Consider the following 21,572-nt stretch of genomic DNA (forward strand, 5'->3'; position numbering starts at 1 on the left):
ACGCAAGTAAGGACCACCTCTCATATTCATCTGGTTTTATCACTACAAAACCTCTTTCCTCCCAGCCTGTATGATCCCTCTAAGCAAGCACAGCTGCTGAATCAGAAGGCATGCTTAGCATCACCATCAACCAGGGAAATGCAGTTGAACCCTTAGTGAAATTCCACCCTCAGACTGGCGAAAATTAGAATTGTTCCGACAATGGAGAATGACGGTGAGAATGTGCAGAGACGGGAGCACTTGTCTGTTTCTGGCCAGAGTGCCATTGATACAATTGGTTTGGAGAGCATTTTGGCAACATCTTACAAAATCAAAACTCATTTACCAATAATTTGGCTTTCCTTTAGGATGCTTGTAGAATCACGGTTACCAGAGATAGGAGCATATGTGTGTCTTAAGCTCACGATAAAGCAGTTAAACTTTCCAGATTCTAAATCCTGGAGGAAAATTAATGGTCCCTATGGCTCCATGGAGCTAACCCATGGCTTGGAGCCTGAGGAGGGGAGTAAGTTAGAGCCGTGGCTCTCAAACATGAGCAGGTATCAGAACCACAAGTGGGCTTCTCGAAAAGGTCACTGGACCCATTTGCAGAGTTCCTGATTCCATTGGTTGAGTGGTGAAGCTTAAGGATTGACATTTCTAATAAGTTCCCCAGTGCTACTGCTGCTGCTGTGCTGGGGCCATACTGAGAACCACTGGCACAGTAGTTACGGGCTATGGTCCCCACATTAGGCTGACCTGGAAACGAGCTCTTTCCTTCCATCTGCTATCTAGCCTCAGCCAGATGCTTATTCTTTCTAAGCCTGTTTCTTTGCCTATAAATTGGGGAAGTAGCAGAAGCTACTCTCAAAGAGATGTCATGAAGAATAAGATAATGGAGAGAAACCCCTTAACACGGTGCTGTTAGCTAGTCCTCTACTCACTTGTATAGGTCAGCAGTGTCCCTTTCTGGGTGGACAGCTTGGAGGCATTCTTCATATTTGTATGTGAACACCCCTGGGGCAGAACAGGGCTCACACTGCTTAGTATGTAGTGAGAAGTTGGAACCGTGATGAATAGCCTTTAACAGGAGAGTAGCTGAGTGAGTTACGGAGGGCAGGAGCCAGGGCTCGAGCTGTGGGCATGGATGATCTCCAGTGGGATTGTAGCCGGCCAAATGATAGCCTCTGTCATTTACACTGAGTCTAAAACAGTGCAAAGCAAAGCTGAATATCATTAATGGATATATGGGAGTACAGACCAAACCAAAGCTGGGGGTTCCCTCTGGGGTGTCACGGGGAATGGACTTGGAGTGAAGTAAGTGGGGCTTCATGTTTATCTACTGTGTTTTATTTCTTAAAAATAACAGAACAGAAACAAACAAAAAAACCCTGAAGCCAATACAGCAGCATGCTTTTAAAGTTGGATTTGGGGGTGGTCTTCCCAGGTTTCATGGCATTATTTGCTATGCTTTTCTGTAGCTTGGAGCTTTTATTTATTTTTGTTAATTTTCTTATTCGGGGCAGCCCCTGTGGCGCAGCGGTTTAGCGCCACCTGCAGCCCAGGGCGTGATCCTGGGGACCCTGGATCCAGTCCCACCTCAGGCTCTCTGTATGGAGCCTGCTTCTCCCTCTGCCTCTCTCTCTGCATCTCTATGAATAAATAAATAAAATCTTTAAAAAAAATAATTTTCTTATTCGGTGTTCTCTGAGCTCGGGACCACCATATTGCCACATGTGAACCAGGCTGGGTAGGAATTGTGCCAAACAGCAAGGATTTCCATGCTCTTCCATTTAATTTTTGTTCTGAAATCTTCATTGTCAGTCCTGGCCGAACAAGTCTCCATGTCATCCGATGTGACTGTGTTTATCTTTATGATAAGCATTTATGAATGTGTGTTCTTGAGAGAGACCTGAGAAATTACTTTGGTAATTTCCCTAGACTATAGCCAGGCCGCCTCTGTTATTTCTAGTGTCATCTTCAGCCTAGATGCCTGTGTTCAAGGCAGTGGGGTAGCTTCCATGGAATTTCCTTGGCAGTGGGGCTGACTGTAAGATGGGGAGACTGGGTTCCCATCCGCCTCTGCCACCGGCTGTCTGTAGTGAGTTGTTCAGACTCTGAGCCTCAGACTCTTGAAGTTTTTACCTTTGAACTAGGAAGTTGGACTGATGAACTCCAGTGCCCCTCCTGCTCTGTAGTCTGTGATTCTGTGAGGGGGTGTGAAAGTTGCAAGCCTAGTGCCCAAACAGGCAGCAGAGAGAGACACTTGATATTCTTCTCTGCTGAGAGAAGATATCACCTACAGGCCACAGGGTGGGGGGTGGGGGTGTCAACTAGAGAAGCTTCCTGGATGGAGAGCTGCTTCTAGCCTGGTGGGCTTCTTTTTTTTTTTTTTTTTTTTTTAATTTTTTTTATTTATTTGTGATAGTCACAGAGAGAGAGAGAGAATGAGGCAGAGACACAGGCAGAGGGAGAAGCAGGCTCCATGCACCGGGAGCCCGACGTGGGATCCGATCCTGGGTCTCCAGGATCGCACCCTGGGCCAAAGGCAGGCGCCAAACCGCTGCGCCACCCAAGGATCCCCTGGTGGGCTTCTTAAACAGAACTTTCTGAATTATCCTCATTTTGTTTATGCTGAAAACCTCTGACCATCAGGGAACTTAGACCTGAGTCTGTGCTGTTTCCAAGGCATTGGTTCCATCCAGAAAATGTCTCTGATCTTTATTTTATTTTATTTTTTAGATTTACTTATTCATGAGAGACAGAGAAGCAGAGACATAGGCAGAGGGAAAAGCAGGCTTCCCACAGGGAGCGTGATGTGGGTCTCAATCCCAGGACCCTGGGATCATGACCAGAGCCAAAGGCAGACACTCAACCACTGAGCCACCAGGTGCCCCTATCCCTGAAAAAGACTCCGTAAGGCAGGATTGTTCTGTGTGTGTGGCGGGGCAGGGCGGGGGGGCTCTGCTGCTCCAGCCCTTTGTTTCTGAGCAGCTTCTCTCCAGTCAGTACAGGGGAGCAAGTTGGAGGCCACTAAGTCTGCCAGGCATTAGGAGAAGCAGCTCGTACTGATATGGAGGCTGGTTACCCTGGGAGCTGATGGCACGTTTCCCCACATCACTTGACTGGCACAGAAATCTCAGTCTGGCTCCCCGCACCACACTGGACAGTCATCTAGCTAGAGGTCCTCAACAGTGCAACCAGACTTTTTTTTATCTGGGGCATGATGTATTTTTCAAAGTGGAAATACTTCAGCTGAAAGGAGGAGGGGCCAGCCACCAAGACTCTCCCTTAGACTTCATAGGAGGCCTACCTGAAAGAGACCATAGGGGCTTCCAGAGTGGTAGAACCAGGATTTGGACCCTGGTTATCTGAGTCTCAGGCCTAGTCCCTGAATTGCCACAGAGCCACCTGCTTGCCAGGGTTCTCTATCAATCTTTGCTGCAGACTGGTCACAGCTTTGGTCACCAGTTCCAGGATCCAATTGTCAGGGCTCCCTCCAGTGGCCATTTTTGGACACCTGAAGGAAGCCCTGTTCACAGAGGTTCTCGACATAAAATCCCTTGTGCCTCTCATCTCAAAGACTCTAGGGCAGTATCTCTCAACTGTAAAATGACTCAGCAATTCTGTTTCTAGAAATATATCATTTATCCATTCACCTAATGTCTATAGAGCACTTATCATGTGCTGGACACTTTTTGAAGCACTTGGAGTGTTAGTATACAAATAAACATTTCTGTCCTCAAAGAGCTGACCGTCTGCTGGGGGGAGAGAGAGAGACACAGAGAGACAGAGAGAGAGAGAATGAATATGAGAAATAAGTGAGTCTAGGGCACCTGGCTGGCTTACTCGGGAAAGCATGTGACTCTTGATCTTGGGGTTGTGAGTTCAAGGCCCACTTTGGGTAGAGGTTATTTAAATAAATAAACTTAAAAAAAAAGTGAGTCTAGATCTTGCTATTTGCAACAACATGAATGAACCTGGGGGACATTACGCCAAGTGAAATGAACCAGATAGAGAAAGAAAAATACCACATGATCTCACTTATACATGGAAACTAAAAGATCATAGAAGCAGGGAGTAGAGCCATGGTTACCAGGAGAGGGGACAGGGACTGAGGAAAGGGAGATGTTGATCAAAGGGTACAAATTCTCATTTATAGGATAGATAAATTCTGGGGATCTAATGTACAACATGGTGACTATAGTTAATAACATAGCTAGAAGAGTAGATCTCAGCAACTCTTACCATACATAAAAAAAAAAACAGTTACTAGGTGAGGCGATAGCTATGTTAATTAACTTGACTGAATCATTTCACCATATATATATACATATTATCGTGTTGTACACTTTAAATATCCAGGCATACCTCCAGAGATATTGTGGATTCGGTTCCAGACCACTAGAATATAGTGACTATCACAATGTGAGTCAAATTAATTTTGTGGTTTCCCAGTGCCTATAAAAGTTCTATTTACTCTATACTGTGGTCTATGAAGTGTGCAGTAGCATTGTATCTAAAAAAAACATGTATATACCTTAATTTAAAAAATATCAGTGGAGCACTTGGGTGGCTCAGTTGGTTGACCATCCAGCAATTCTTGATCTCGGCTCCAGTCTTGGTCTCAGGGTCATGAGATCAAGCCCCACGTTGTTCTCCACACTGGGGAGCCAAAAAATAACAATAATGAATAAAAAGCTTAAATAATACTTTAGCGCTAAAAAAATGCTGTCACCTGAGCTTTCAGCAAGTCGTAATCACTGATCACAGATTACATAACAAATATAATAATAACGAAAAAGTTTGAAATATTGCAAGAATGACCCAGATATGATGCAGAGATATGAGGTGAGCAAATGCTGTTGGAAAAATGGTACCAACAGACTTGCCTGACACAGGGTTGCCATAAAACTTTAACTTGTAAAAAAAAAAAAAAAAAAAAAAAAAAAAAGGCAGTATCTGGGAAGTTCAGTAAAGCAAAGTGCAATGAAATGAGGTATGCCTGCATAACTTCACTTGAAAGATTTTTTTAAAACATTAAAGAAAAATGGGACACCTGGGTGGCACAGCAGTTGAGCGTCTACCTTCGGCTCGGGTCTTGGTCCCGGAGTTCCAGGATCGAGTCCTGCATCGGTCTCCTGCATGGAGCCTGCTTCTCCTCCCTCTGCCTGTGTCTCTGCCTCTCTCTGTACCTCTCATGAATAAATACATAAAATATTTTTTATTAAAGAAAAAGATAAAGAAATGGGTTAAGTTCTAGAGCTCCACTGTCTAGTACAGTAGCTGCTACTTGCTTGGGGCTATTTAAATTAGTTAAATGAAATTAAAAGTTCACTTCCTTGGTCACACCAGTGACATTCCAAGCGTTCAGTAGCTACATGTAACTCATGGCACAGATACAGAATATTTCCATCATTGCAGGAAGTTCTATGAAATAGCACTGCTCTAGGGAATGTTGGTGATAGGTGCTATGAAAAAATTAGAGCAAGATTTGAGAAAAGAGTGGTGTGGGGGTGGAGAAGGGATTGCAGTTTTACCTGGGGTGACTGAAATGTGCCTGATTTAGAAGCTTCTGAACAAAGACTTGAAGGAGGTACAGGAGATAAGCCAAGGCAATACCTGGGGGAAGAGTATCCCAGGCGGAGGGGACAGGCTGTGCAGAGGTGGGCGTGTGCCAATTTGATAGGACTAGAATGAGCTGAGGGGGAAGAGTAGGAGCAGATCACAAAGAGCTGTGTTATCCTACAGAAACCTAGAAAGACAACAAAGTATAAGGAAAAAAGTGCTGCGCAGTGTTGTTTGTAGCATCAAAAAAATTGGAGGTGATGTACATGATCATCAGCGGGGAACAGTAATGTGTTTGTGCAGCAGTTGGGAAGGAGGAGGGTAAAAGGTACACCTGTGCATGGAAAACATCCTGGAGGCAGAGGGGACCATCACCCTGGTAGACTGGAAATATCCTGAAGCTCCTGGGAATTGGTGGTGTGTGCCCTCTGGGTGCCTGTGCTTACTTTGTTCTATTTCTTCTGCTATAAGAAGCAGAGGCCAGGGGACCATTGAGGCCCCCAGTGACCCTAAATTTACCCCAATTGGAGCAAAGTCACTAGTGGGGAGGGAACTGTGTCCAGATGCTGGCATCACACCACCTGGATTTCCCCTGGGAGGTGGGGGCTAGATGTCCAGCCATAGTTTGGGGAATTGTAGGCTTGATGTGGAAGAGGCAGGGTGGCCTCTCTGCCTTACCCCAAACTCTGTGTCCTGACAGCGAATGGTCAAGAACCTGGAGAAGGAGCTGGCATTGCTCAAGCAGGAGCTGGCTATCCATGACAGCTTGGTAAGAGGCTAGAGGCAGGAGTCTGGGTGAGGGGCTGGCCAGACTGCTAGAGGGACTGGGGTAAAGGTACCAGGTGGGCAGAGGGACTGGGTGGACAGGGGCCAGATGAATAGGAGGGCCAAGTAGGCAGGGAGACTTGGGGGTCAGAGGGGCTGGGGAGCAGGGATACTGGGTGGGCAGGAATACTGGAAGAGTAGGAGGATGTGAACAGGGGTGTGCAATATCAGGGAGGGGAGGCAGGCAGTTGATAGGAGAATGAGGGGCAAGGGGCCAGGTGCCAGGTAGTTAGGGCAGGGGCAGACGGCATGAGGATGGTCAAGGTCAGGGGAGGTGGGGCAGATTGGATAGTGAAGGAGGGGAAGCAGCAGAGGGCCCTGAGGGCAGAAGGTGGGAACAGGAGGCTACCAGAGCCACCAGAGGGTGGCTTGCCTGGGTCTGCTCATGGTCTGGCGGTTGGGGTGAGGTCTCAAGGCAGAGGCAACCACCTCTCTCCCATGGCCCTAATGCTACCAGGTCTGCTGAGACTCAGCCAGCAGAGCCCCCTTGCTCAGAGTGGCAAGCCCATGTCAGGTGGCTCTCAAGACCCAGTTGTCCCTCTTTGACTCGAGCACCTGGCCAAGCTCCAGTGGTGAAGAGAATGGAGCTGGCTTAGGTGGCCAGGGCCTGTGTCCAACCTTCCCACCTTGGCTCTCAGAATGACCCCTGCTGCCCCTGTTGGGCTCAGGTGTTTGCAGCTTATTGACCTGTTACTCATCCTCCTCCAAGGCCAACCGCACCCTTGTGAACTACGATCCCATGGATGAAATCCAGATTGCTGAGATCAACTCCCAGGTGCGGAGGTACCTGGAGGGGACACTGGACGAGATTGACGTAAGGAGCCTCTCCTGGGGACCAACATCCCCTCCCTATCCTGAGCATACTCTCACTTGTGCTGTGCTGGCCTTGGAACCTCACAATGAGTGGGTGCAGTGGGTGTGGGGTGGGTGGTGCTGGGCCCCTGGCCTCAAGCCCTGTAGCCCATTGAGGCCTCAACATCCATGTTTAGGGTTATAAGGATGAGTGTGCCCCCAGAGAGTGGCCAGCAGTCTTGAACAGCCTTGGCCACACAGGGAGTGGTCCATCACTGCAGGTGTAAGTGCAGGCCCTGGAGCCAGGCTGCCCTAGATCATATCCTAGCTCACTTGTCTCCTTGCTGAGCTACTTCAGCGAAATGCTCAACCTCATGTACTTTGGTGGCCACACCTGTATAGTGAGGAGGGAAACCAAACTGGATTTTTTAAAAAAGATTTTTTTTTTTTTTTAAAGATTTTATTTATTTATTCATTTTTTTTTTTTTTAATTTTATTTTATTTTATTTTTTTTTTAAATTTTATTTATTTATGATAGTCACATAGAGAGAGAGAGAGAGAGGCAGAGACACAGGCAGAGGGAGAAGCAGGCTCCATGCACCGGGAGCCCGATGTGGGATTCGATCCCGGGTCTCCAGGATCGCGCCCTGGGCCAAAGGCAGGCGCCAAACCGCTGCGCCACCCAGGGATCCCTATTTATTCATGATAGTCACAGAGAGAGAGAGAGAGAGAGGCAGAGACACAGGCAGAGGGAGAAGCAGGCTCCATGCACCGGGAGCCCGATGTGGGATTCGATCCCGGGTCTCCAGGATCGCGCCCTGGGCCAAAGGCAGGCGCCAAACCGCTGCGCCACCCAGGGATCCCTTAAAAAAGATTTTATTTGTTCATGAGAGACACAAAGAGGCAGAGACATAGGCAGAGGGAGAAGCAGGCTCCCTGCAAGGTGCCTGATGCAGAATTCAATCCCAGGGCCCTGGGATCATGATTTGAGCCAAAGGCAGATGCTCAACCACTGAGCCACCCAGGTTCAACCAGACTGGAATTAACTGAGCTGTGGCAACTCAGGGACTCAGTGGTGCCAGGGGGAGTAAGGCCATTCAAGGATAATAGCCATGCTGTTTTACAAGGCAGATACCCATGGCCTGTGTTGGAGTAAGCCAAGGAAGAAGACAGCAGCCATACAGGGAAGGGTGAGGATGCATTCTGTTTTTACAGTGTAGGCCAGCAAACCCCTCATCCGGATTGCAGAACCCCATCTGGGCCTGTCACTATGGCAGCTATAACTGGCAGGCCTACAACAGCTGAGGGGTGGGCTCTTCTGGCCTTGTAGTAGGGTTAGTCCCAGACTGACCCTCCATCAAGGGTAATGCTGTGTCTATAGGGCCAAGAGGGAAACCAACAGCCACAGATGTGAAAGTTCATAACGGAACTTTGTAGAAATAGGAGAGCTGAACACAGTAAATTTTATTAAAAATTTTTCTTAGTGTTTTCAAGAACTAGAGTCATTTTAATTTTATAGAGATTTTCACTTAGAAAAGTTAATTTTTAAAGATTTATTTGAGAGAGAGAGTGTATGAGCATGCAGGCATGGTGGAGGGAGGGGCAGAGGGAGAAGGAGAGAGAATCCTCAAGCAGACTCCCCACTGAGCACGGAGCCTGATTCAAGGCTCAATCTCATGACCGAGATCAGATCTGACCCAAAACCAAGAGTAGGCAACTTAACTGACCATCCAGGCACCCTAGGAAAGGCCATTTTTAGAGCCTTCAGTAAATTCTTGGTCTGAAAACTGAATCAGTTGTTTTTCTGTTCTTGAGGAGGTTTCAGATGTTCCATTCTTAAGACAGATGATCAAAGGGTTAGCCATGGAGTCTGGTTTCTCTACTCACATAGACACACCGTCAGTCCTGTGCTGCCTGAGGCCCTACCTCTGCCTTATTCTCTTCTCTCCAGATCATCAACCTCAGACAGATTCAGGAGGTGTTCAACCAGTTCCGGGTGGTTCTGAGGTGAGGGACCCTCCCTGCCCATCTAACTCCTACAACAGGCTGCCATTTTCATTTCTCATCGTCAGGGTGTGATCTCTCAGTGCACACCTTGTCTCTCATGGGTGAGAAGCCAGATCAGAGTCCTTGGGGTCTTCCCAGGCCCCTGAGCTCTCAGATCCTCCAGCCCTTCCCCTCCCCTGGGGGAACTGGATAGCCCTCTATTCAAGGACAACTTGGGAAGTAGTCCATTGGTAGATGTTTCCTGAGTTCATTGATTAGACAAGAAGTCCTGTGGAGTGCCAACCCCAGTCAGAGCAGTGCATCCTGACTACTCCCTACTCCTCACCCCAACCTCAGGAGGCATTTGTAGTTTAGCTGGGTACAGACATACCTGTAGACTGAGTGGCTCATGCTGTGTGATATCACAAAAGTGGGTCACATGATGGAACCTAGGTGGGAAACCATGGTCCTAAGGCTTATAATGAGGCTTATAATCCTCATTAAAGTTATCTTAGAGCAGAAGTGCCTGGCACCTGAGGGAGGCCACTGCAGATTTTATGGCTCGACAGTGGGTGTGTACACTGAGGAATTGGGGTGTGCAATGGGCTTGTTTTGTCTGGTTTGGTTCATAATGAGGGTGTGGCTCCATCACACGGGGCCACACCCAAATGACTTCTAACTCCCATACTTGGTTCTTGCTCTGGAGGGTTCAGTGTAGCATCAGGTGTGAGGTGTTCTCTCATTCTCTCTCTCAAGCCAACAGGAACAGGAAGTGGAATTGACTTTGCGCAGGAAGTACACCCTTATAGACAAGAATGACTTTGCAGCCATTTCTGCAGTCCAGAAGGTATGTATGGTTGCTTCTTGTTGACAGCATTCATGTCAGATTTTTCCATCCCCAGACCTTTCCAGAAGCAGCAGGTGTTCCACATTAAAGCAGATCCAGGATTGCAACAGATAAAGGTAACATCAGGATGAGTGTGACCCATGCAAGAGTAAACCGTATATAAATTCAAAATGATCTCCAAAATTGGAGGCATGACCATAAACATGACCATAAACAAGACCGATTCCTGGAGTTAGGTTGGAAACAGGTCTTAAGGTCCTCAGGGTATGGCATGAGACAAGACATCAGACCATTGATGGAGTTGATGTGCAAAGTGGGCATTTGGTAGGGTGGTCAGAGATAATGCTGCTGGGGACAGCCTGAAGCCAGCAGCCTGGGCCTGCCATCCTGGTGTATGGGGTGAACATGCCCACCTGAGTACATGTATACTTGGGTCCCCCACAGGCTAAAACCCTTAATCTAACCCTTGACCCTGTGGCTGGCCTCTATCCAGGCAGGGCTTATGGATGTTGACGGCCACCTAGTGGGTGAGCCTGATGGACAAGGCTTTGGACTTGGGGTCACCCCTTTCTCTGCCAAACCTGGGAAGAAAGCCAAGTCCAAGAAGATGTTCAAAGAACAGCTAAGGTGAGTGACCTTCCTGTTGCTTTACCTGCTCAGTCCTGGCCCTCCTCGGCTGGTGAAAGAGAGGACACAACCTAGCATCTTAGCTACTGGGTGGTTCCAATTGATCATATTGCTGTCAATACTGGCAACATTTGTGGGGTCCAGGCTGTGCTGGTTACCTCTTAACCACACAGAAACCCCATGAGATAGGAGGTCTCTATTTTACTGACATAGAAACCAAGGTTCAGAGAGGGGAAGTTATTTCCAAGGTCACACCACTGACGAATGGTAGAGTAGAAGAGAGAAACCAGGCTAGCACTCCCCCTCTGGTATTTCATGTGGAAACCACCCCTAACCAGAGTCCTTCTGTGACCCAGCTGCCTGGTACTCATGTCACCTAAAACCCCCAGTTCACCATTCAGGCAAGAATCATTTGTGTGTGCCAGGTGAGAGGAGTGTCAAGCCTCGCTTAATACGACACCCTTCCTGGGAGGTGCTGGTAGCGGTGGACTAGAACACAGGCTCTAAGATGCTCCTTTCATCAAAGGGGTCACCTTGTATGAGGCATGACAGCCTCTCTGTGCTTCTATTTCCACCTCCCTAAATTGGGAATCATAATAGTAGCATCAAAGTTGGGGGGGTATTGGGAAAATAAACAGGTGAATGCCATTCCTCTACCTAGAAAGTATGAAATAGGAATGTGGTGTTGCTGTTATTATTGTTTGTTAAAGGACACAGGCCAAAACTATCCCATGAGGGACAGGAGTCAGGGAGCAGGGGTTGCCGAGGCCCCTGGCCTCCTCCTGATGGTTCAGGCCTGGTCCAGTCTGCCTCTCTGAGAAGGAGGAACCTGGACGCCGTCACATGGAGAGAGAGGACAGCTACTTTCCTGGGAGCTGGTGTGGGCACTTGAGCTGGTCAAGGCAGCAGGGCAGACATGTCTTGCTGGGTGGGGACTCTGCCACTCGTTCCCGGGGATGCCTGTGTGATGAAGGCCCCCCTCAGCCTGGATGCTCCCGGAGCCTGTAGCCCACCCCACAGGTCTACCTGCTTTCAGACCTGGAGACTGCCGGGTTTTCCCAGGTGTCTCCTGCCAGGGACTGCAAAAGGAGAGCTCCTTATTCTGATGCAGGGGAGAAGAATGCTCTTCTCTTCCTTCCCAAACTGCATGGCTTACGGTCATACTCTTTGGCCTTTGGCCTAGGTGTGTGAGCCAGGTCGGACTGAGTGGGGTAGGGCTTCTGATGTACCATGGTTTGGAAATGTCACTATCCTAAGTACCAGAGACACCTCACTGCCCATAACTGAGCCCTGGGGCCTCCCTGCCTTCTCCTCCCAGCACCTCAGCAAGAAAGGAAGGTGCCAGCAGCCCTGTGGGTGGCAAGGATTTGGATTTCTCCACCTCTAAGACCCAGCTGACCCCATCCTCCAAGGAAGGGGATGTCAAAGACATGCTTATGCGGGACCGGGAGACCTCCAGCATTGAGCCGCTTCCCTTAGACTCCCCAAAGGAGGAACTACGCCCACCCAGGTAACCAGCTAATGCTAGTTCACCAGATCATTCAAAACCAGAGTAGTATCCTCAACATGTCAAGAGTGCCTACAGAGAGATGAGAAATAAAGTAGGGATAGGGACAGCTCAGGTGGCTCAGCAGTTTAGCGCCTCCTTCAGCCCAGGGTATGATCCTGGAGACCTAAGATCAAGTCCCACATCAGGCTCCCTGCGTGGAGCCTGCTTCTCCCTCTGCCTGTCTCTGTTTCTCTCTCTCTTTCTGTGTCTCTCATGGGTAAATAAATAAAATCTTTTAAAAAAATAAATAAAGTAGGGGATAATAGGCAAAGATGAGGAACACAATCCAAAAAGAAGCAACAGGATGGCTTATACACATGTAAAATAGTCCCACCTCAGGAGTCCTCCAAGATATGCAGCTATACATGGAATTGTTTTTAGACCCTTCAAATAGCAATTATTTAAATAAATACATTTACATTTTTAAAAATAACTAACGGATTCAAAAGGCCCTAAATTCTCAAAGTATGATACCCCTTCCTCTAGCTACTCCCTTCCTCTTCCTGATGAGCCAGTAACTAACTGAGTGTTCAGTAATGTATCCCAAGGAAATAATTAGAGATGTGGACAGAGATTTATGCAAACAGATGTTCATTCCATCATTAATTTAAAAAGCCAAGAATGATTTTTTGGAAACACCTTCAGTAGCTAACATTACGGAAAAGGCACTAAGTGAATTATCATCTCCGCCCTTGGGATGTACAAGGATGTACATGAAGAATTTTTTTCTCCAGCAAGTGAACATTTCCAAGCACTCAAGAGAAGTTGAAAGTACTGTACAGCAAACACCTTCCTTTTTTTAAAAAAAAAAAAAAAAAGAATTTTATTTATTTATTCATGAGAGACACACCCAGAGAGAGAGGCAGAGACACAGGCAGAGGGAGAAGCAAGCTCCATGCAGGTAGCCCGACGTGGGACTCGATCCTGGGTCTCCAGGATCACACCCCGGGCTTCAGGCGGCGCTAAACTGCTGAGCCACCGGGGCTGCCCAGCAAACACCTTCCTGATTCTACATTTAACACATTACTATGCTTACTTCATCACACATCCATCTTTCTCTCCATCCCTCTTTTTTAGTTTTTTTTGATGCATTTCTTTTTTTTTTTTTTTTTAAGATTCATTTATTTTAGAGAGAGCATGCTCATGAGTGAGTGGGAGGTGGGAGATGGAGAGAAAGAATCCTGAGGCAGACTCCCCACTGAGCAGAGGGCTTGATCCCATGACCCTGAGATCATGACCTGGGCCAAAACCAAGAACCAGCCGCTCAACAGTCTGAGCCATCCAGGCACCCTTTGATGCATTTCAAAGGAAGTTGCAGACAGGCCACGTTCCCCTGCCCTACACTTCATCTTACATCTCCTTAACCAGAGTTCTGAGCTCCTTATAGCATGAAGGAATACCTCTGTGAAAAACTAAGATGTAAAATTATACCTACTGCATGACCTCAAACATTAAAAAATTTATCAAAGAAATACCTGAAGGAGATTCGCTGAAGCATGGTTGCCAGTAGGTAGCGAGTGGGGTTTTTTGCTTTTTTTTCTATTTTTTTACACTTTTCCTTGCTGTCCTCTCTTTCTGCAATGGTCACATGCCCTCTGCATGCCGAGAGAGAGAGAGAGAGAGAGAGAGAGAGAAATAGAGACAGACAGACAGAAACGGGGGAGTGGTTCATGCACAGGGTGGCTCCAGTGCAGGATGGGTGGTGCCTGGGAGTTCTGGCCTTCTGCTCATGGGAGATGGAAGGTCAGTGAAGTGCTGCCCTATTTTCCCCTCCCACTCTGGCTTTAGGCCCAGTACCCCACCCCCCAAACCTGTGGCCTTCGAGGACTTTAAGAACGAGCGGGGCAGTGAGATCAACCGCATCTTCAAAGAGAACAAATCCATCTTGAATGAGCGGAGGAAGAGGGCCAGCGAGACCACACAACGCATCAATGCCATCAAGCGGGAGATGGACGTGACCAAGGAGGCACTAAATTTTCAGAAGTCACTCCGTGAGAAGCAAGGTGAATGCATTGGGAAGGCAGCCTGGGGCTGTGCCAGCTGAGTCACCTTGCTCTAAAGGGGGGCAGTCTTGGGCCTTGGAGTACTGAGATGGAAGAGGCTGGCAGGGCCTGTTGGGGTGTGGTCTTCACACCTGGGTCATCATGTGGCTCTAGTCAGCCCTGGGGAGCCACAGGGTCCTTCCCTGTAAGTCAGCCTTTGGCTGTGGATTCCCCCATTATTTTGTTATCTCAGACCTAGCTGCTGGAGGAGGGAAAGAGAATATGGGTACCAGAGGGCCTCAGTAATCATCGTCACTGAGACCGTTCCTTATGCCAAACCCTCAACAACTGCTGGCCTGGCAAAGTCTTGTCTTCTAAGGCAGGTGGTGTGAGGGCCCTCAGGCTCAGAAAGTGGGGACCTCAGTGTGGGGAGGGTACTCATCTGGTTACCCTGGTGTCCTTGTCCCAGTAGCAGACAGTGCTCACACCTGCCCTGTGGGCTAAGGACCCTCAAGCTTGAGTATGCAGAGGACTCATCTGGGAGGGCTGGCCAAACACATCTGGGAGATTCCAGGCCCTGACTACTGGCTCTAACTCAGGAGATTGGGAGCAAGGCCCAGAACCTGCATTTTAATGAGTAACTATCCCAACTCTGAGGCCAGAGGTTCAGAGGCCACAATCTTGTTCACATTCCTGGTCCCACTGTCCTCCCGACTGGACACTGGAGGTTACTAGGCTTTTCCCTGCTAAATCACAGCCCTGTTCAGGCAGGCTTTCCAGACAGCGATCCGTTGGGGAATCTCCGGATGTCATTTGTTTTATTTCTGCAGACCAGGTGGATATGTCAGAGATGTGCATTTTATTCATTTACTTCTCATAGGGCAACTCCAAATTCTTGAGGCCACTCTCTTCATACCTTACAGACCCACCGTGACTCACTATTCGGACGGCTAAGCCTCCAGGGTCTCGGCATGGAGGAGGGCTGGTGATGGTAGCTCCAAACATGCCCCCACCCAGAACCTCTAGGGTGAAGATCTTACAGGACCAAGGATTTCTTTGTCTCTCCTACCCATACCTTCTTTGAATATGCAACTTATTACATATCTGTATGTCTTTTTTTTTAAGGTTTATTTATTTATCAGAGAGAGAGAGAGAGAGAGAGAGGCAGAGACACAGGAGGAGGGAGAAGCAGGCTCCATGCCGGGAGCCCAACGTGGCACTCGATCCCGGGACTCCAGGATTGCGCCCTAGGCCAAAGGCAGGCGCTAAACCGCTGAGCCACCCAGGGATCCCCTACATATCTGTATGTCTTAAGCAATATATATTTATACTATGCTGACATATCAGTTATGCCAAAATATACCTGAAAATGGGTATTTTAAAGGATGAGATGAAGATTAAATACTGTTTTTAAAATAACTAACATTTGGGACGCCTAGGTGGCTCAGCAGTTGCGCGCCTGCCTTCGGTCCAGAGTGTGATTCTGGAGTCCTGGGATCGAGTTCCACATCAGGCTCTCTGCATGGAGCCTGCTTCTCTCTCTGCCTGTGTCTCTGCCTCTGTGTGTGTGTGTCTCTTATGAATAAATAAATAAAATCTTTTTTAAAAAATTAAAAAATAAAAAATAAAATAGTTAACATTTGGGGATGCCTGGCTGGCTCAGTTGGAAAAGCATGATTCTTGAACTCAGGACTATGAGTTCAAGCCCCATGTTCAGTGTAGAAATTACTCAAATAAAAACGTAAAGTAAAATATATAAAATTTTATCTCTCAATATAAAAAACATTTAAAAATATTTTATTTATGTTTGAGGGAGAGAGCACGCACAGAAAGAAGCATGGAGCAGGGACCTGATGCTGGATTGGATCCCAGGACCCTGGGATTATGACCAGAGCCGAAGGCAGATATTTAACTCACTGAGCCACTCAGGTGCCCTAAAACATTTTTTTGCTCAGGGCACCCAGGTGGCTCAGTGGTTAAGCATCTGCCTTTGATTCAGGGCATGATCCTGGGGTCCTGGGATTGAGTCCCACATTGGGCTCCCTGTGAGGAGCCTGCTTCTCCCTCTGCCTCTGTCTCTGCCTCTCTCTGTCTCTCATGAATGGTAGATAAAAATCTTTAAAAAAAAAAATTTTTTTTTTGCTCTTTCCCTTTAAAATCAGTTGTTTCCCAATTGGTTGTTAAAATACCAAAAAATACTTCTTTCTTGAGGAAATAGATCAAGTAAATTCATTTTTTTGGTTCATTTTAATTGATAGCCACTTACCAGCCCAGTAAAGTCAGCAAATTTAGCATGTTAATTAGTGTTTTGTGAAAGAAAAATGAAAAATCATTTTAGGTTAAACTGTTTGAAGTTTTTTCCTTGGCAATAATCAAAGAATTATTGCCCCCCCTACACCCCACCAGGTAGGATACAAGGTATTCACAGTCCCTTCCCGTGTCAACAGAATACTGGAAAGACTACCCTGTGAAGGACTTGTGTCTGTCACAGTGATCACAGTGGAGATTGCCCATAGCACACAGACCAGCTCGCACAGCACTGAAGGAGAGGGACCTGATAAAGGCCACTCCACTGCCCCCCCCAACACACACACACACACACACTCCAGATTTCTTGAATTGGGACCAATTCAAGATTCCTAATTGCCTCTCCATAAATGGTGTCAGTGACAATGCACCTTAATTTTCCCCCAGTAAATGTCAGTGGAAGGGCACCTGGAGACTGCCTCACACACCCCTGCCACGCACCTCAGGCACTTGTAGGACTCACTCTCTAGGGTTCCTGGGGGTGGAAGCCCCACACCTCTGGTTGGGTTGACATGATACCTATGCTTAGCTTTTAAGGTGCTGTGGGCAGTGGCCGGCTGAGTAAATGGCTCCACAGACCATGTTATTTTGTCTTAATCCAGCAACCCTCAACTGACAGACCTTAAAAGCTCATGCAGAGACCGTAAGTGAGATGAGAAATAGCACAACTGACCCCTGTCCTCCTGGAGCCTCTGACATCCTCTTGACATGACAGATTTATACACACTGTTCTGAATAAGGAACTTTGCCGAAGTACCTTGTGGTACTAGCCAGTGGTGGCAGTTCATGTATATAACTTACAAAAAAGGTAAACATCCGTCTAATTGAGGTGACTGCTGAACTATCTCTGGCTAGTGAGGTTTAAGATCAAAATAAGTGTGAAGAGCCCAAAAAAAAAAAAGTGTGAAGGGGGATCCCTGGGTGGCTCAGCAGTTTAGCGCCTGCCTTCGGTCCGAGACATGATCCTGGGGTCCTGGGATTGAGTCCCACATCGGGCTCCCTGCTTGGAGCCCTCTGTGTGTGTCTCTGCCTCTCTCTCTCTCTGTGCCTCTCATGAATAAATAAAATCTTTAAAAAACAAAACAAACAAAATAAGGGTGAAGTATGTGCCATCTCTACCCTCTCCCCTGACACCTTCCCTCCCCCCAGTCCTGTTCATAAGGTGGCCAGCATGGTCCCTCTGAGCTGAACTCCCTCTTATGGTGAGACGTGTTCTGGTGGCTTGGCCTCCTTGTGCTTTGCCCATCCCTGCCCCACACCCCTGCCCTTCCTCTATTCCCCCGTCTTGGAGCTTTGCCAGCACTTTGTTCCCTCTTTCCAGAATGCCTTCCTCCCCGTGCCCCTAGTGAGCATCTCATTCTCTGGCCGCCTCTGTCCCTGCAGGCGAGTACGAAAACAAGGGGCTGATGATCATCGATGAGGAGGAATTCCTGCTGATCCTGAAGCTCAAAGACCTCAAGAAGCAGTACCGTACTGAGTATCAAGACCTGCGTGACCTCAAGGCTGAGATCCAGTACTGCCAGCACCTGGTGGATCAGTGTCGTCACCGTCTGCTCATGGGTGTGCCATTCGGGAAAGTTGGCTGGCCCCCTGAGGTCCCGAGAGGCAGAGGGCAAGGCTGCCATCTGGGTTCTAAAAATGGCTTCAGAGTTTTTCTCTGACAGAGGCTGGGTCTGGACTGGGGCTTCAGGGGTGTTTCCAGGACTCTCAGAGCAGAAGAGGGAGACAGGAAAGGGTGAGACCCCAGAGCAGGAAGTGACCAGAGGGTAAGCCTGTGCCAGGCCCACTCAGGCTTTACCTGCTTCCCCATGGACTCCCCAACAACACTTCACAGTGCTGTCTTCCTGCCTCCCTGCAGAATTTGATATCTGGTACAATGAGTCCTTCTTCATCCCCGAGGATATACAAGTGTCACTGAAACCAGGTAGTAGCATCCGACCGGGCATGGTGCCTATCAGCAGGATCATGTCTCTGGTGAGTGGCATGAGGGCAGGAGTGGGGACAGCGGATGAACACCGGGTGGTGGGCAGTACCCCTTGTTCTCTATCTTCTCCACAAACATGGTAGTGTATAGGCTGCTCCCAGCCTCTCCCACGGTTGGCTGAGGCAAATGGACAGGTACAGGTCTCTCCCCTGTTATGGAGGATGGGGACACAGAAAACATCACTTGCTGCTGCCACCTTTTGGGGTGGCTCATCCTGCCCAGGTGGCAGCTACAGGGTGTCTGGCAAATACAGGGCCGGGAGTTCTGAACTACCCTGCGTGGGGTTTGCAAACCCTGCGAGGGGCTGCCCTGATGCCCCCCACAAGCCTTGTCAGGGTAGACCTAACAATGACAGACTGAAGGGACTGTGCTGAGTTGAGCCTCCCCTAGGGAGAAGATGACCAGGACAAGTTCAGCCAGCTGCAACAGACGGAGCTGCCTGAGGGCCCTGACTCCTTCTCCTTCTACAATGCCAAAGTCAAGACAGAACAGAAGGTAGCTTGGGAGGGGGGCGGTGGTGGGCGGGTTTAGGTCTCCAGGAAAGGGGGGCTTCAGGGACCACATTATTAGGACACCCAAGATCACACTTCCCATTTTGGACAAGCCAAGAAGGAACATGTGAGCCAAGGGAAACACAGAGGCACCCAGAGTCAGTGGGTATCTTCTGTAAACTCTAGAGTCCTGGATTGGGTGAAACCCAGCAGGGGTCCCACAGGCCATGGCCAGGCCTGGAGACAGTTATTGGGAGCTAAGCTGGCCCATGTGTGGTTCACAGCCCAGGGCGGGGTCTGGGAATCTTCTGAGACCACTGCCTGTTGGGGACAACCTCTCCAATGGGGGCCACCATGACCAAGAGGCAGGGGACAGAGGACCACTTGTACCACTTGCAATTGAGGCAAAGCTAGACAGGGTGTTGGCCATGGGCTGGGCCTGTACTCTCCTCCCTGAGTGGGTTGGGCTGGAGCAGAGGGGCTCACTCTGCTGAGGCTCAATCTGGAGCCAAGACACACAGGGCCTGTGGTGTGAACCTCTCTGTACCCATAGGCTATTCTTCTTCTTCTTTTTTTTTTTTTTTTTAAGATTTTATTTATTGGGACCCCTGGGTGGCGCAGCGGTTTGGCACCTGCCTTTGGCCCAGGGCGCGATCCTGGAGACCCGGGATCGAATCCCACGTCAGGCTCCCGGTGCATGGAGCCTGCTTCTCCCTCTGCCTGTGTCTCTGCCTCTCTCTCTCTCTGTGACTATCATAAATTTAAAAAAAAAATAAAAAATAAAAAGCCAAAATTCTGATTTAAAAAAAAAAAAAAAAGATTTTATTTATTTATTCATGACAGAGAAAGAGAGAGAGAGAGAGAGGCAGAGAGGCAGAGACACAGGCAGAGGGAGAAGCCGGCTCCATGCAGGGAGCCCAACGTGGGACTCGATCCCAGGCTTCCAGGATCACACCCCAGGCTGAAAGCGGTGCTAAATTGCTGGGCCACTGGGGCTGCCCTTCCTTCCTTCCTTTCTTTCTTTCTTTCTTTCTTTCTTTCTTTCTTTCTTCCTTTCTTCCTTTCTTTCCTTTCTTTCCTTTCTTTCCTTTCTTTCCTTTCTTTCCTTTCTTTCCTTTCTTTCCTTCTTTTCTTTCTTTCTTTTCTTTCTTTTCTTTCTTTCTTTCTTTCTTCTTTCTTTCTTCTTTCTTTCTTTCTTTCTTTCTTTCTTTCTTTCTCTTTCTTTCTTTCTTTCTTTCTTTCTTTTTCTTTCTTTCTTTCTTCTTTCTCTTTCTTTCTTTCTTTCTTTCTTTCTTTCTTCTCTTTCTTTCTTTCTTTCAACGATTTTATTTATTAGAGAGAGAGAGAGAGCATGAGCAAGCACAAGTGGGGATGGGGGCGGGGTGGGAGGGAAAAAGAGAAGCAGACTCCCCACTGAGCAGGGAGCCCAGTAGGACTCAGTCCCAGGACCCTGAGATCATGACCTGAGCTGAAGGCTGACACTTAACCAACTGAGCCACCCAGGCATACTCCACAGGCTGTTCTTATACAGCAGTTAGTAGGTGCACATGGGGAGACTGCCCAAGAGAGCACATCATTTAAAAATATAAATACAAAATATAAATATAAATTACAAATACCCAGGCCCCAACCTCCCTGATGGGGAACCCATTGTGTATTGGCTATATCTTGCTTTTCCCACTAAACGGTGTATCCTGAAGGTCATTCCATGTCAACCCATAGTTGCTACTATTTTCTTTTTTGTTATAGCTGTATATCAGCACTCCATTGTGAGGTGTATCAAAATGTGCTTAACCCATCTCATACTGAGAAACATTTGGTCAGTTCCATTTGTTTACAGTACAAATATTGTGATAATTAACCTTGTACAAATGTGAATTCACACATGAATGAATATATGTGAAAGTTAAGTTTTGTAGAATTGAATTCTTGGTCACCAGGACTAATGGATAGTGTATTTTTAATGGATGGTACTAAGTTGCCTGCATAGAGCTGAACCCATCTATACCCCCACAGCCTCACCACAAGATGTATTACCTGTTTTTTTGTTTGTTTGTTTGTTTTTTCCCAATCTGAAAGGTGAAAAATGGTCTCTCAGGGGAGCTTTAATTTGCATTTCTCTTAGGATTGAAGTTGAGCTTCTCATATGTTTAAGTGCCATTTTAACTTCTTTTCCTGTAAATTGCCTATTTGTATTTTTGCCTATTTTTCTATTTTTTGGTCTTTATTCTTATTAATTTGTAGGAAGTCTTGATATACTGGGGGGACTGGCTCTTTATGATATGAGTTGCAGGTATTTTTCCCTGTTTGTCATTTGTTTTTTGTATTCACTTCTGGTTTTTGTAGTTATTCTGTTGATTTTTTTTTTAAAGATTATATTTGAGAGAGAGAGAGAGAGAGAGCTTGCATGAATGAGTGGAGAGGGAGAAGGAGAAGCAGGCTCCCTGCTGAGCAGGGATTTCCAACTGGGACCTAGATCCCAGGACTCTGGGATCACGACCTAGTGGAAGGCAGATGCTTTACTGACTTGAGCCACCCTGGTGCCTCATTTTGATTTTTGTGAAATCAAGTGTAATAGTCTTTTCTCTCTTGGCTTATGGATTGTGTGTCATAATTAGAAAGACCTTCCCCTGAC

General features: G+C 47.6%; 1 protein-coding gene across 10 annotated transcripts in view; it reads left to right on the forward strand.

Annotated features, from left to right (window-relative positions):
- KIF9 (kinesin family member 9) overlaps positions 1-21,572 on the forward strand; it is a 55,874-nt gene that overhangs the window by 24,843 nt on the left and 9,459 nt on the right. For 6 of the 10 annotated variants that reach the window (XM_077859104.1, XM_077859097.1, XM_077859103.1 and 3 more), the window contains 10 exons: positions 6,248-6,316; positions 7,082-7,186; positions 9,116-9,171; positions 9,907-9,997; positions 10,491-10,624; positions 11,943-12,134; positions 13,962-14,176; positions 17,846-18,022; positions 18,321-18,436; positions 18,837-18,941. In XM_077859104.1, the coding sequence (XP_077715230.1) occupies positions 6,248-6,316; positions 7,082-7,186; positions 9,116-9,171; positions 9,907-9,997; positions 10,491-10,624; positions 11,943-12,134; positions 13,962-14,176; positions 17,846-18,022; positions 18,321-18,436; positions 18,837-18,941 (1,260 nt within the window). Of the gene's footprint in view, positions 1-6,247; positions 6,317-7,081; positions 7,187-9,115; positions 9,172-9,906; positions 9,998-10,490; positions 10,625-11,942; positions 12,135-13,961; positions 14,177-15,035; positions 15,426-17,845; positions 18,023-18,320; positions 18,437-18,836; positions 18,942-21,572 lie in introns of those variants that run through there. The other 4 variants (XM_077859106.1, XM_077859102.1, XM_077859101.1 and 1 more) reach the window with 3 other exon arrangements.

Source organism: Canis aureus, chromosome 19 (assembly GCF_053574225.1).
Source record: "Canis aureus isolate CA01 chromosome 19, VMU_Caureus_v.1.0, whole genome shotgun sequence".
Classification (NCBI taxonomy): Eukaryota; Metazoa; Chordata; class Mammalia; order Carnivora; family Canidae; genus Canis; species Canis aureus.